This window comes from Poecilia latipinna, unplaced genomic scaffold, assembly GCF_001443285.1.
Source record: "Poecilia latipinna isolate Pla-1442-1.1 unplaced genomic scaffold, P_latipinna-1.0 Scaffold1865, whole genome shotgun sequence".
In the NCBI taxonomy this organism is placed as follows: Eukaryota; Metazoa; Chordata; class Actinopteri; order Cyprinodontiformes; family Poeciliidae; genus Poecilia; species Poecilia latipinna.
This window is the reverse complement of record NW_015114481.1, coordinates 41,479-56,724: the sequence shown is the minus strand read 5'-3', so window position 1 is coordinate 56,724 and position 15,246 is coordinate 41,479. Positions and strand designations below refer to the sequence as shown.

Genomic DNA, 15,246 nt, shown 5'->3' with positions numbered 1-15,246 from the left:
TGAAACCCTCTGTGAATGTTGGCTGCTGGTTGAACCATGTGGGGGTGGCTAAATAGCGAGTAGCTATGTTCACAATGTCTACAATCATCTCTAAATCAAACATGCTTCATCCGATTTGCACTAGACTTCATGTGATCATCTCTGGTGAAGCTCTAAAGAGCCCAAGAGCATTATATTACTACTTGACTTTCCTGCGCTCCTTAGGTTAATCAAACAGCTGTGTCTCCTTGTGATATCAGCCGATCTGCACCAGATTTTTGTGCATTTTCTGGGAGTAATGTCGAACATGACAGAGTGACTATCTCAAGGGTGGGTTCAGCAGCTCCGTGAGAGTGAGGCGGTGGCTGGGGGAGGCGGTTGATGGGTGGAGGTGGTGCTGAGGGGAGGCGGTGGCGGGGGGAGGCAGTGCTGTGGGGAGGCGGTGGCTGGAACATCCGCGGTGGCTAGGCCTGAGCGGCGCTTGGCTGCGAGGGCCGCTTGAGGCTCCGCGGAGCTTTAATTAAAGTTACTTCTGTGTGAAATCCAATTACACAGAGACGATCACTGAACAGACATTTTCAAATTCAAATTTCTTAAAGGGGCGGATTTCTGAAGTCTAGAATTACCAAAACTATTTCTGTTTGATAAACACCAGAATAAGTGGCTGTTTTGTCAGACTGTGACTCCCATACACACATTTACTTGTTGTTCCAACCCATGTTTGCCTGTTTACGCCCCGTCGATCAGCCTGACCTCCAACTAAACCACATGAATCTGTTCCTGTCGGCTTTGTACCTCTGTTTTGTGGTCGTTCTGAAAAGGGACTTATGCCCCACACTTTGTATTACACCAGACTGGTCAAAGCTCAGGCGGCCCCGACTCAGTGCTGACGTCTGACTGGACCCTGAAGCACCTTGAGTTTTGAAGATGAATTAGGCTAAATTACAGCTCAAGTATTTCTACACCTCAAACTGTCCCCATCACAAACTTTACTGTATTTTATCAGGATCGTATATGACTGACTGTCACAAAGTAACCTGCAGTTATGAAGTGGAAGAAAAAAGAAACATAGTTTTCAACATTTTTTATGAACAAAAAGCTAAAATCTCATCCTTTTCTTTACAAAAGAGTTCAAGCTCAGGTGGAGTCTGTGAAAATGAACTCTGACCTGCTCAGAGGCACAATTTCTGTTTTCTATCAGCTTAAAAAAGAAAAAATATGTTTTAATAATTACCACAGTAGCAATACAGCATTAACAGAATTGCTTGAAAAAAAAAACCCATAGATGAATAAATTTGTCAAAACATTCAAGGTTTTTAATCATTCACCAAATGCATTTTGTCATGATTTGTGGGTTGGTGAGGTGAGGGAAGACGCAGCCAGACCCAGGACGAAGGTGATGAAGATTGTTTTAATGATGAAATAATCCAAAAGAACAGAATACAAACAAGTTGCACAGGGAGCAACGGGGAAGGCAGAGATGTACAGGATCCGACAAGAGACAAAGACAACAGGTGAGACTAAATACACTGGAAGGGTAATCAAAGAAACGAGACACAGCTGGGAACAATCAACAGGGAAGACAGAGACTCAGGCTAATAAACACAAAACAGATCACAACACATTTTCTCAGCAAGAGCCAGTAAAAATAAGGCAGGTATGCTAAAACCACCAACGATTGTCAAATGACGGTATTAGACAAATATAAAATAAATAAATAAAAATAGCAGAATGTTGGATTTTACATCTGGACAAATCTGCGCACAGAGGAAACCTCTCCTCCAGCAGAAACAAGCTTCTTACCAGATAATGTTTAACATCAGGTGGATAATCATGCTCCTCAGAATAGCCTGGTTTTTCTTCCTAACTAGATTTTCTGAACTACCACCATTATATCTAAGAGTCTGACTACAGAACAATGAGGCGGGGATGTGTGCCTCTATTTATAGCATTTATAGCCTCTACTTACAGCAAATGTTTACAGTCAGAGCCTTATCCAGGTAAAAAGTGCTCTGAAATTCTACTATAAAGCTAATTCGAACTTCGTACAGCATCCTCTCGGCTTGAGTTGTTGAAGTTTAGCAGGGGCGCACAAAGCCCAAGTGCCAGATTAATACGAGCACCGTAGACATTTTCTGGATCCTTTTTTCCCATTTTTCCAGCTCTTTACTCACGTTTGTGAACAGTGTCTCTGCAACGCCTGCTGTTTGAGTTTAGAAATGAAACAAATTCAGTTTTGAGGACGCCTCTGTGACGAAAACCCCAAGTTAGTAAAATGACCACTCATTACAGACTCGAATACACATTTTTTCCTATAGCTGTTACGTGCTGACCTATTTTTTTTTTTTTTGCTTGATTTATTCACACAGCAAAAAGAAGAAAAAGAACAAAAAAAGTAGATGTTTACCCCATGAGATAAGAGAAATAAGAGTTTCCCACAGAGCAAACTGGATAAAAACACAGCCTTGTAGTGAACATCAAGCAAAATACACCTATACAGACAGGAAAAAGAGGAATCAGCCAGAGAAAACATGAATCATGAGGGACGTTTTTCACTGATCCGGTTGTCTTATCTGTTTCTAAGATTGGCTGGGTTGCTGCTGCTGCTGCTTTGTGACAGAAAATCTGTACTTCACACTACAGCTGAATAATTACCGGATTAGCATAAACACTGAGCAGTTTCTTCACAGCCAGAAGAACAACTAGATCCTGTTCTAAGCTACAGAAAGTCTCTTGGATCCAAATTTGTACTCCTGACACACAGGCATGGGAGGAGGAGGTGATCTGCTGGGTCACTAACCCTTAACATCAACATACACTCACCTGCCTGGTTATAAGGCTCATTCAGACAGAAAATGTACTTAACATGCACATGTGAATAGGCCTGTCAAGACAAACAATAAGTCAATTAATCGCATGATAAATTAAAAGAAACTCAATTATTTTCTTTTGCTTGGTTTTTCTTTTTTTCTCTCTCACTCGTTTTACCAAAAACTGAATGACACAGGTATTCAGTCTGAATTGGTCTCAACTATCTTGTTTTCTTTTTTTTTTAAGATAGTTTTGCCTACAGAGACTCCATAATTCATTTTATTTATTGTTTCTGTTGCTCTCATTATTTATCTTGCATACGTCTTCCAGTTCCAGCGTTTAAATGCTCATTGGAATTTAAAGATATTGATATTTGAGAATGTGTTCTTGCATTTTTATGCCATTATTACCATTACATGACTTGAAAATGGTCTCAAGACAACAACGTTATCGTTTATCGCAATAAGTTCTGGGACAAATTATCGTCCAGCAAAACTTGTTATCATGACACATGAATGGTAAACGACCTGGAGTTTTGTAGCGCTTTATTGCTTGCTGATGGCAGGAAGCCAGAGGATTGTAGCCACAGCTGCTGTGAGGCACAAGGACACAACGACGGAGCTGGATGGAGCAGGACTTGAACCGTCAACCCACTGGTTACTAGGCTAACTCCAGCCACCTTCACCTCAACAGCTTGAAAGAGGAGCAGTGTTGTGACGACTGAAAGAGTGTCACAAAGAGCAGGAGTTTCTTAGACATAGAGACTCTGAAGATCTCAAATGCCTTGAAAGTCATCTTTGATGTATGCAGCATTTTTATAACGACTGAATGTAACACGGCTAGTTGGTTGTGCTATAAAATGGCACCGTGTGGCTGGAAAATACATAATGGTGTCCCTTTAATACGTCTATCAGGCGTAACCCGGACTGTCAGTGTTCACAAATTTTGGAAATTTTGATACAGAATAGGCAGGAGGAGAGAAGACTGACGAGTTGAAAGGCTGCTACACCAGTATGGCTGTCTGAAGAAGATGGAGGACCTGTGGGAGCTTTAAAACCCTGTATAAGGACACGATGAGGTAAAACGAAAGCATCGAGGAGGCAAGACAACAGGTGAAGGGAGGGATGCCATCCTCTGAGGCACCTGAGAACTGAGAAGCCCAGGTGAGTCCAGCTAAGCTGAGAGGTGAAATTGTTTCTAAAATGAAAACCTCGTTAGTAAGAGGAAGTTCTAAAGTATCTTCTGTAAATCTATAAATAGGCGCAGACGCACAAGTACGCACGGTGCCTATCAAGAAGTCAGGATGCACCACAGCAGCAGTGATCCTTGAGATGCTTGACCCTCAGATATCGGTTGTCTTTCATGTGGGGCTGTCCAGATTGTGGGAAGCCTCCAATGGGGAGACTGGTCACTGTGGGAGCGGGGACAGTTGTACAGAGATGAAAGGACCGAGATGAGTGCAAAAAATAGCGAGTGGTCAGAGCAACAGCCACAAACAAGCATATTATAGTCAGCAAAAGCCCAAGACATCAGTATGTGCTCCCTGCCACCCAACCGGAGCGACTTAAGTATGGTAGACAAGAGGGCAGTCGCGATAGACGCAGTAGGGATGTCAGGAAAGAACGCAGAGAGCTCAGAAGAGCAAAGGGTTCAAATGGGAAATAAAGAGGTTGTGGAAATTCAAAGCCTGTGTGGTGCAAGCAGTCAGTGAAGCACTCGGTGCTTCGTTTAATTATGTCAAGCTATAGGCTGCTGTAATGTTTCTGTTTCTTAAAATCTAAATCTCAGTCGTACTCCATAACCTGGCTTACATATGGTCCTAAACGCTGACTTATCAGTGTCACAAAGTCTTTAAGAAATGTGATCTTCACCGATGAGAGTGCATCTCTTTCTTCCCAAGTATCCGATGCTGGAGCCATTAGACAGTGAAAATTATGTCATGTTCCAGTCACATGCCTGAATGTGGATTTTGTGACGCTTGATGCAGTCACACAAGCAGACAGCGTGTGTGTGTGTGTGTGTGTGTGTGTGTGTGTGTGTGTGGGTGTGTGTGTGTGTGTGTGTGTGTGTGATGGTGAAGACAGTTGGGAACAGATGGCTGTTTCCAAATTGCTTAAACATTGCTGAGATACATACCATTCAGCTGGTTAAAGAGCAGCAACAAAGCTGTTTGTCAGTTTTCTGTTTTTTGACTAAAAGGGTAAACTCATTTTCTCTAAAGTCATGGTAGTTTGAAAGATTAAAACAAACAAACACAGCAAAAACTCATGAGGCTAGGTTTTCTGGTTCTCCTTCTGGCCCATCAGACCAGGTGGATTCTGGTTTCCGTATGGTGGATGTTCAGCATCCTGCCTCCTAAGCCAAATGGTTTGAAAAAGTGCAGTGCAGCAAAAAAGCTCACCTAACAGATGATAGCACCATCTGCTGCCTGTGTGCATGCAGCCACATACCCAGCTCATCATAAAACATGAATAAAAGCACATATCTATAGCTGAAAGCAGAAATACACAACACACAAGATTTAATGTTTTGATTTTTACGTAAAAAAAAAAAAAAGAAAATTAAAGGAAAAGGACAGCAGTCTTGAACAGTTTGACACAGCTGTAAACCTTTACAAACATGACTCAGGTTAGCGAATTACTGAATAAAAAAACTATGAGCAGTGATCTCCACAAATCTGTTTTTTCCGAAAGAGCGGAGAAAAAACAAAAAACCCTTAAGACGTTTGGTACAAACCATAGAGAAAAGTAGTCGTTACATTTTGGATCTGACTGAACAATGTGTCACTGAATGACTGGATTGTACTGATTGTATTTATTGTGTGTTTTGGTATAACTACAAATGATTTTTTTTTACCATATTTGTTGGTGACATTTGCTGCAAATAGGCGCTCTCTCAATAAAACGAATTGAAACTGAGTTGAGGTAAATACGTGGATACTGTGGAAGAAATGCTGTTAAAAGCTCCATAACACGTGAGGATAGGATGGAAGTTCACATTCCTGCTGAATGTGCCAAAAGTACAATCAAATTATTAAGACCAAGGCCCATTTATGTGTTTGAATGGCTTAGTCAAAGCATGGACCTCTAAAATAACTGCGAAACATTGCTAAGACTAGAAAGCTGATGCTCACATCCACTCTCCATCCATTCTAACCTAGTTTGAGCTGTTTTTGGAAAGAAAAGTGAGGAAAATCTTCCATCACCCTGTAGCTCCTTTGTTTGTCTATAACATCAAGTTCTGACGAAATACTCTGAAGTTTGTGCTTGTAAGCTGACAAAAGAGGGAAAAGTTGCCTTTCTGAGACAAAAAGAAAAATGTGTAAAAGAAAAATCTGTTATAATCTTCAGCAAAAATCTCCAGTACACACAGATCTTGTACAGCCTGACCATTTATTTTGGGTCATTCGTGAAAGTGACATATTACGTCTCAGTGTTGGAATGTGCAGCTTAATTTTCTGTCCACGGAAACATATAAACAAAAACAACAAATGTTTATCACATCAGAAATAATGCATGGTGCATTGCTTCAAATTCTGCCCTGCTTATCAGTCCCAACCATATTAAAATCATCGTCTTTCTGAGCAGAACGGATGTTTGGCGTGAAAGAAAAATAGACGTTTTGTTTGCACGATAAAGTTAACCCTTTCTAAGCCGTAGCCTCAGTGGCAAATGTCCTGAGTTTGTGTTTGTGACAGTATTCTTCTGTTTGCAGACAAATAAAGTGGATAACTTTAGACCCCTCCTCACCTCTTTTTCCAACAAGTGCCCCTTTTTGAATGCGGAAGCCTTGTTCAAAGCCGGATGCGTGGCTTTGTGAGAATATGACAACTCCGGCAGAACAATAACTCGATGAAAAATGAACGCCACAGTGGACGTGTGCAGCAGTAAGTCTTTAAAACCAGCAGGTCGGGCTGGAAGGACAGGGAGAATTAATGCCTTGGTTCGGGGCTTCTTGGCATCCCCGCTAATGATCCATTCAGAGCCAGGGGAGTCTTTTCTTGATACAAATAACTGTTATTTACAGCCTCATTACAAATGAAATCTATAGACCGGAGGACTGGAGAGAAAAAGGAAGAAATAACCCCCCCTGACCCCCTCGCTCCCCACCCTCCCAACGCTACAGGCAACTACAGACGATCGCCAGCTTTATTTTTAGACAACAACTACTTCATTGCAGCGCCTATAAAAAGTGTTCACCCACTGGCTGTTTTACCATTTTCATTGTTTCTACGAGTTAATCACCATCAATTAAACGTTGTTTTTTTTTTCTTTTATAAAAAAAATACACAAAAAACCCCTGTAATGTCTGATTTTTTTTTTTACAACAAAATGACAATTTAAAAAAAAAAGTAGCACCAAATAAATTATTCCATAAATATTCACCGTCTTTAAAGCTACTGACCTAATTTAACAGAGGTCCAGACAAACGGTGCTTGCTCACAATGAGTGGTATGGAGACCTGAGTGCAGTGAGTTTGTCTCAAGTGACTGAAGCATAAAGACACCTCTGTCTTAAAGTCCATTCATTGGTTCACCTGGAGGTTTTTTTTTGTAATTTTTTTTCTGTTAAAAAAGCCAACATTTGTTGATCATAATTGATTTTCAAAAGCAATAAGAGGGTAAAATATCAAAGGGGCTGAATACCTTTTTATAAACACTATACTGGTACTTGTCAAGATTTTTTTTAACTTTTGCTTTAACACATACAAATGGCTTTTGCTGTTTGCTCATGGTCGAACTTCACAGCTCCTTCCTGCCTTGCGCCGTGATAAACTCCTGGGACTGTTTACCCATGAATCAGTGCGATGATGTCAGTCCGAGCGCATGTCACTTTGGAGCATTTCCAACGTAACTATCGTCGACTTCAAGATAGTCAAGTGGGCGGTCTTGAGTCTGTCGGCCGACACACTCGAGCCTTATCTGTGCAGACGCCACGGCTCGGCGTTCCTCTCTCTGAAAGCATTCCTTCTGCGGCGCATCCGGCGGCTCCCATCATGACCAGCCTGGAGGTCAGAGGGCGCAAATGTCTCCAGGTCTGGCCTAAAAACAGCCACTCCGCCTCACTACAGGCACCTCAGCAGCTCGAGTCGTAGTACAACCACTATCAGCGAGGGCAGCAGGCTTCCTATTTTACATAATAGCTGTTGTAAAGATGAGTCATGCGTTTGTGTATGGGTCAGTGCAGTAGTGGCTGTAGAACCGCTTTGTAGTGCAAATACCCCCACGTATATTTTCCTACAATAACGCTGAACTCGATCTGCAGTTTCCTCCTCAGAATAAGAATGTGGACTGTGATGCTGGGGCCACAAATACAAAGAGTGACAGTGACAAACCTACTGGTGTCGTATTTAGGGGTATTCCTGACAATCCCTTTAAGATAAATTACACAAAAGCGTTTCCAGATTGGGTTGATCAATTAGTAACCAATGATTTTCTGTTTCCTTTGGGGTATGAATATGACGTCACACACAGGCCTGTTACTTTTAATAGGCCGGAGCAGGGTCTGTATTTATTTTGCCACCATGGTGAAAGTGAACATTAAAAGGAAACATCATCTGGGGTGATGTGTGGTGGCGCAGGGGTAAAACACAACCCACATAAGGAGGCCCTAGTCCTCAACGCGGCCGTCGCAGGTTCGATTCCCATTTGCTGCATGTCTTCCCCCTTTCTCATTACTTATAAAAAGAGAACTAGAGCCAACAAAACCTTTGAAAGAAAAATCTGTGAACTCCACATTTCTGGTCTTTATCAGTGAAAGAGGTAAAGCAACAACAGTGTGTAGAAGTCGCATCAATCAAGTTGAGGAAAAGGAGTGTGTCCAGAGAAAACCAAAAATAACCTTAAACCTTAAACAAACCATCCCCAAGGGTAAACATGATGGTGGCCGTATCATGCTATGGATGAGGTTCTAAAATTCACTAAGGTTTGTAAGTGACAAAGTCTAACATGAAAACTTCACAAGGAACTCTGGATTATTTTCCTGTTCATTAGCTGTTGTTGCTTCCCTGCCTCCTCACAGACAAGGAAAGTCTTATTTCCCAAGAAATTTACTAAAGAGCACCAAATCCTGTCTTTAGCCTCCTGAACTGGAAAGGCAGCACCTCAAGCATGCTCCATTAATTACCTCCAGATCCCTGCAACCAACACGTTGGGGGTTGGTATCTCCAGAAATCTTTGTACCTCTTGTTTGTTTTTTGGCTTAAAAATGACATAAAATCCAGTCCAAAATAAATGAGAAGTGTGACTACCTATAAAAGGTCTCTAAGAAACAGGTACTGTATGTATTGGGTGATAATGGGCCACATTCCCTCTGCCTGTCATGTTCGGGATGCGGCCGGAGCGGCAGGTGGGATTACAGAAGGGTCTGAGCCTCAGCACGCTCTGCCTCGGCGGGATTCCCCCATCCTTTTCTGCCGCCAGCGCCTCTCTGTTGCCTTTGTGAGGATTTTTCTGCCACTCTCAGACATGAGTATAACCCATATCCCACATATGCCTTGTTGTTTTCCAAAAATCGATAACCATGCTTCTATCTTTGGATCAAAAGGAAAGCTAGAGTCAAACCGCTTTACCAGATGTTAGAGATTTCAGCATTGACTTGAAAACCATAGACAGGAGGAGAAGCTGTCATTTGGTTGAAAGTACAAAGTGGGAAAACTGGCACACCTAAACACCCCCGATCCCTCCGTTCCCAAAGAAAGATGCATCCTCTGCTTCCCCTTTGAGTCTCGTGGGTGTTTCTGCGAGGTCCAAACCAGTCAACGACAACATAAGAATGTTTCGGCTTCTGTGCCGCAGACCGTCCCCTCAGCCCCTCAGACCCCGTCCACTTACCGCCTCCGAGTCTTCAAAGCCATGGAGGTAGAGGTTATCGTACATGGAGGACTGAGATTCCTGGAAAGTGGATCCCTAGCACGAAAGACCTGATCCAGAGAGGATGGATGAGGAGGAGAGAGGGGTCGAAGAGCGCACCAGTAGCTTCTTTCTCCACATGAAGGTAGACAGCGCTGAGCCCTCACCACAACAGAGAGGCAAAATACAAAAGCAAAACCCCAAAAAGGTGGAGTGCTTTTTATCTTCCTGATGCGGAACGGATCGTCAATGTCCTCAAGTGGAGCGAGTGTCCGTTCCCATCATAAGGCAAGACTGGTTATCCCCCAATTCACAAGAGACCTGGCGTTTCATCTGCCTTCAGAGCTCTGGTCTCTCCAGTCAATCCCTTCCTCCCTGCACTGGCTTATGGCAGCGCTGGGATGCTGCACTACCATTGGCTGACGGAGACTCCAGTCAGCATGGCTAGGCTGTGAGTAAGGAGGAGAGACACACACACACAGAGAGAGAGAAAGAGAGAAACGGAGACGGGGGTGTCTGAAGCCTGAGAGCATCATTAAGCAACAAGATGTGCATGTGTGCACGCACAGATGTAATCGTGGATGTGTGTGTGTGTGTGAGGTAGTCTCTTAAAATAAACAGCCATTTGCAAAGACTGACATTTCATTTACACATGCAGAGGTGACGGTGACTGAGGGATGATACTTTAAACAGGAGCCAGGACCGACGTTATCGGTGCTACTGGTGTGTTTCAGGAACCACTCACGTCTCTGCAGCTTCACGGACACAACGGGGCCGTTAAACCAATCCATCAGCGGCAGCGGCACACAAACTGATCACACAACAGCACATCGATGCGCACGAGCTACTACACACACCTAAGAGTGTGTACGGATCGACTGTTTATATTTGCAGCCAACCACAAACACAGGACAGGGGAGAAAGCTACTCCGATTGCAGGCGTTCTGAATGACGTTTTCAGTTCATCTGACCTACCATCATCTCAATGCTGACGTAGCTAATAATAGAAAAACGGTTGCTAGTGATATGGAGCTCAGAAAGCTGGACGTTTTGCATATTTCACTTTTAAACAAGGGTGATAAACAGAGTTGAAATCATCTTTAATCCCAGAGATTGTGTGCGTGTATGAGTCTTGAAATGTTTATGACCCTGAAGTATTTGTGACTACCAACTGATGTCACCATCTGTGAGTAAATGTGAAAGTACATTTCGTTACAGTATCATTGTGAGTTTAGAGATTATGCATTTTTAGCCATTTTCACATAGAATGAAATATAGACAACTGCTTCTAGCCAGAAAGGTAAATTCATCACTTGTTTTGTAACTCGTTATGATATGGTTCGACATATTAGAATATGCTTTTCTTAACAAGACAGATTCAATATTTTAAAATTCCTTTTCATGTCTGTATTCGTTTTAGTTCAGCTGAACAACTTTATTCCACGTAGAATGGGGTTGGAAGCTGCTTGTTTTGTTTTATTTTTAGCTTAAAGATAACATAAAGTCCAGTCCAAAAATAAAAATAAGAGGTGTTTTCACTAAAGCCAAAGGGGGGAAATGAGCAATTGGTTTTGTACAATGTTTACCAGAAATAATTAAGTTATTTTTCACTAGAAAGTCAATGCACTTTTTTTGCATTCGTCCTATAACTAAAATATAAGTTAGGCACATTGGAAAAGCTGCAGTTTTTTTTTTCTTTTAGACTCGTCTAAAAATGTCTAGCCTGTGAGCCTGTGATTTTGAGAGCTAATATATGTATACAATATTTAATCGTACTTTAATTTATGCAAGAATCCCCATTAAGTGAAAAAAGTACTTCTTCATGCTGATTATTAAATACACTTGAGACTGACCAAAAACATTATCTTTCAGTAATGACACAGAGATGTGCAAATATTTAAAGGATGAAAAGCTATCTGAAAAAAAAACAACATGGAAATAAAAGCTGAATTAGAGTGAAAACATAATTTGTTTTCTGCTCATTTTGTAATATTTTGAGCCAAAAGAAACAAATAAAACTCAAAAAATAAAAACATACACGCAACCAGGACCTCTAACTTGCTGTTTAGCTGTTTAAATTCAAGTGAATTTGGATCCCAGTTGTTGCACGTACAGTAAAAAAAAAAGAGCAACAGCACCCTCTAGTGGCCGTTTGTGTTAAGCAATCAAAATTAATCAAAATTTAATCTCAAACTCTGCATTTTGTCCTTTCCTAAAACATGTAATTGACATGCTTCAGCCGAAACAATCAATCTACATTTCAATGTGGACAGTAGCTCTGAGTTTCCAGCAATTTTCAGCTTCTGACAAGCTTGAGTCCTTGAAGCTTGAAACTTAGCCACTACTGGACGTTCAAACAGGACAGTAATCCCAAAAATACATCAAACGTTGTTTTGAGATGGATAAGGCAGGCTAAAATTAGGTTCTCAAGTAAAAATAAAAGTTGGCTACTGACTTAAATGCAACTTAACTCTGAATGTGTTGAGGATAATTGTGCGGAGACGAATGTTCAAAAACGTGGAGCGGCAGGATGTGCTCACGGGTTGGTGATTCGTGGTGTCAGTGATCTCAACAAGCAATTCACGAATTAAGGGCAGCTGCTGACTTCAGCCGGGTGGCCTAAATAGTGGGAGATAAGCCGTGTGAAGTCCAAACCTTATCACTTTCTAGGCGGTGAGCAGAAAAAAATTAGGTCAAAATCCAAGCTGGTTACAGTGACGTAAGGTTTGAAGACGCAACTGTAATAAAAGAGGTGCTTTACTGCATCGGACACCAGCGTGTAAGCGGAATAAAATCTGGAGTCTCCACTAACATTCAAAGCATAAACACACACTGTGGTGCTGAAGAACTAAAATATAGAACAGATGCAGTGACTGGTCTATATTTTCTATATTCATCATCATGCGCCTACTTTCGGTGTATGTATTTTGACTGCTATGTAGGCTTTTAGGTAGACTACCTGTATTTTCTATCACCACCCCAAGTCGTCAGTGGAAGCCCTAAGGTACGATTTATAGTACATTTGAATTAGAACCCAGTTTCTAACATAATCTATCATCCTAGAATGCTGAAAGAGAGCTGCAGCTGCAGCCCAAGTGTTTCTGAATGTACACGTTGAGTGCAAGCGGCGTGGCTTTTTTAGTGGACGCTCATGTTGGTGGGGAATTCTCCAGAAATGAGCTTTTACAAAAAATTCAGAGGAGCACAGCAGACTCCGCAACAAAGCGTTTGGTGCATGCTCCCTCACACCCATTTCAATGCATCGACTCTAAACCTGGCATCTTAAGGGTTATTAAATCTCCATAGCAACCATTAGAGGTCGTCAACATGACAATCAGTTCTTTTCAGAAGTGATGCCAAAAAAAATTGTATTTTCCGTCCTGTAGGACGTGGTGTAGGGTATGGTATGCCATCTGCGTGCTTTAGTCAGATGAGATTAAGATTCAGCTTTTCAACAACAAACCTCGGCACAAAGCGATAGATAAATATGTGGAAAAGCATAAGAGGCCCACCGTTAAGTATGGCGACCAATTTGTGACGGCTGTTTTTCTTCAAAAAGCCCCGTTGAACCATGTTGGACTCCGTGACCGCAAGAACTCTGATGTATCGTTACTGAGTCCGAAACATGCAGCCGATTTAACGCAGGAATGCTTCGCACGGTCGACCTTCTTCCATGGCCGTTTCAGTCTCCAGGCCTAAATCCTACAGAAAACCTGCGTTGTGAGCTGAAGAGACTGTGTGTCTCTCTGTATATTACAATCTCATTCATGTTACAACAGGGGGAACAAAGAACTGCTCTGCTGGTGACTTTGTTCAGTTCCTAAACATATCCACCAAATGCAAAAAGAAATGCACCCTACTTTGTACACTTCAAAAAAACCCAACAACCTCAAGGGACGTAGAAACATTTAGCTCTCGAAATCAACAAATCAACATTAAGAAGGTGAAGACTACCCTGTGCCATTTCGGCGCTGCAGTTTGGGATTACTCTGCAGCGAACATCTGCTGCTGTGTCCTCTTTTAAGGAGCCGAGAGGCTGGCCCAGAAAGCGATCCGACGTCCGCACACCAGCTACTCATCCAAGCATCTGTCTGTGTCAGCAGAGCAGGGAGAGGCCCCCCTGCAGCCCACTGATGTGGTCAAATAAAAACCCAGAGGATCTGATCTCTATACTGTCCCACACATTATGAAATCAGAACAACGTGTAGTCATATTTTATTCTTAGGGTATTTTTAGCTCATTTGTTGTCTGTCCTGCTTTTAATGCCGTTTATTTTCAGACCTTTACAAGCTCATTCACGTCACTCTGCAGATTTCTCTACTTCCTTTGAACGAGTTGCACACGAATGCCCCGTTTTCTGCCTGAGTAAACTCTCCTTTACAAACATTGTTTTGAATACTTTTTGCAATTGTGTATGCTTGTGTGCACTTCAGAAAGGCCTGTTTAAATCTTGTAGACGTTGCTTTCACAGTCAGTGAACCAACCATGAACCAGCTACAGATTCCTGAACATAAATCTAGTTAAAGTCCCAGTAGCACTTGGGAAACTACAGGTGATGATATTACAGTCTAATGGTTTAGTTTTGGAGATTTTTTACTTTTTTTTTTCCATCTCTTTTGGTCCTGTGTATGGTGAAAAGATTTATATATGGGTCCTCATCCAGTCTAGTGTTTGTGTTACGCCGTTTTTACACCCCAGGAAAGAAAAAGACAATCGATTATAAAGGTTATGTTTTGAGAAACTCATGTAAAAACAATCATTCAATCATTTTAAGTTTTAGTGGCTATTATTATAACAAGGATTTTGTAAAAAAAAAAAAATAAATAAATAAAACTTTTCCACGGCATACATACACCTAAATTAAAAGTAAGTTTTTCTATTATTTTCTTTTATTTAGATTTTTTTTGTTTGTGCAGCTTGCATTGTAAAAAGACATAAGAAACAAACTGACATCCTCAGCACCATCCTGTAAAAACAAACAAAAAAACAAAAAAACAACCTGTCTCCTGTCTGCATCCTGGAGAACTCGTCCCTAAAGCAGGCACAGTGCTGCTTTCAAGGAATGGGAGGAATTCTAGTTTAATCAAAGCTGCACTCTCATGTAAATAACTTTTTTTTCTTTTTTTCTTTGCTTGCTTATAACCAAACCTTCTGGGGCTGACCTCTGTTGTCGAAGGGTGGCTGGTTGCTATGGATACACGAGGGAATCAAAGAGAGCCCACTCGCTCTTCTTCTCACCTGATGACGAACGCGCGGACGATGACACAAATCACAGCGGGGGTGTTGCGGAAAAATTAGCGAGCGTTTGATAAGGAGAAGGAGCGGGCGACGGCTTTGAGGTCGGTCTCCGTCCTCGTCGCTGACTTTTGATTCAGGTTTCCTCTTTGCGTCGTGCCTACTTTCTTTTCCCTTCCTGTTTCTTCCACTACGCCGCACATCCTCTCTCTTCCTGTGGATTTCCGCCACAATCACCCAACAACGTCAGTCGACAGGATATGGAATAGTTAAAGCTTGTTGTAATTAAATTAGAAACTTTCTCACAGCACAAGATACTGTGCCTAGAACTGTGCAGTTCTAGGCACAGAAATGTGCCTAGAACTGCACAG

At 41.8% G+C, this 15,246-nt stretch overlaps 1 protein-coding gene across 2 annotated transcripts in view; it reads right to left on the bottom strand.

The window, feature by feature from the left end:
- cacnb4a (calcium channel, voltage-dependent, beta 4a subunit) overlaps positions 1–15,246 on the bottom strand; it is a 40,645-nt gene that overhangs the window by 16,578 nt on the left and 8,821 nt on the right. The window contains exon 1 of one of the 2 annotated variants that reach the window (XM_015014941.1): positions 9,623–10,054. The exons of the other annotated variant lie outside the window; for it this stretch is intronic. Coding sequence (XP_014870427.1) covers positions 9,623–9,667 — 45 coding nt within the window. The 5' untranslated portion in view covers positions 9,668–10,054. Of the gene's footprint in view, positions 1–9,622; positions 10,055–15,246 lie in introns of those variants that run through there. 2 annotated transcript variants of the gene reach the window in all.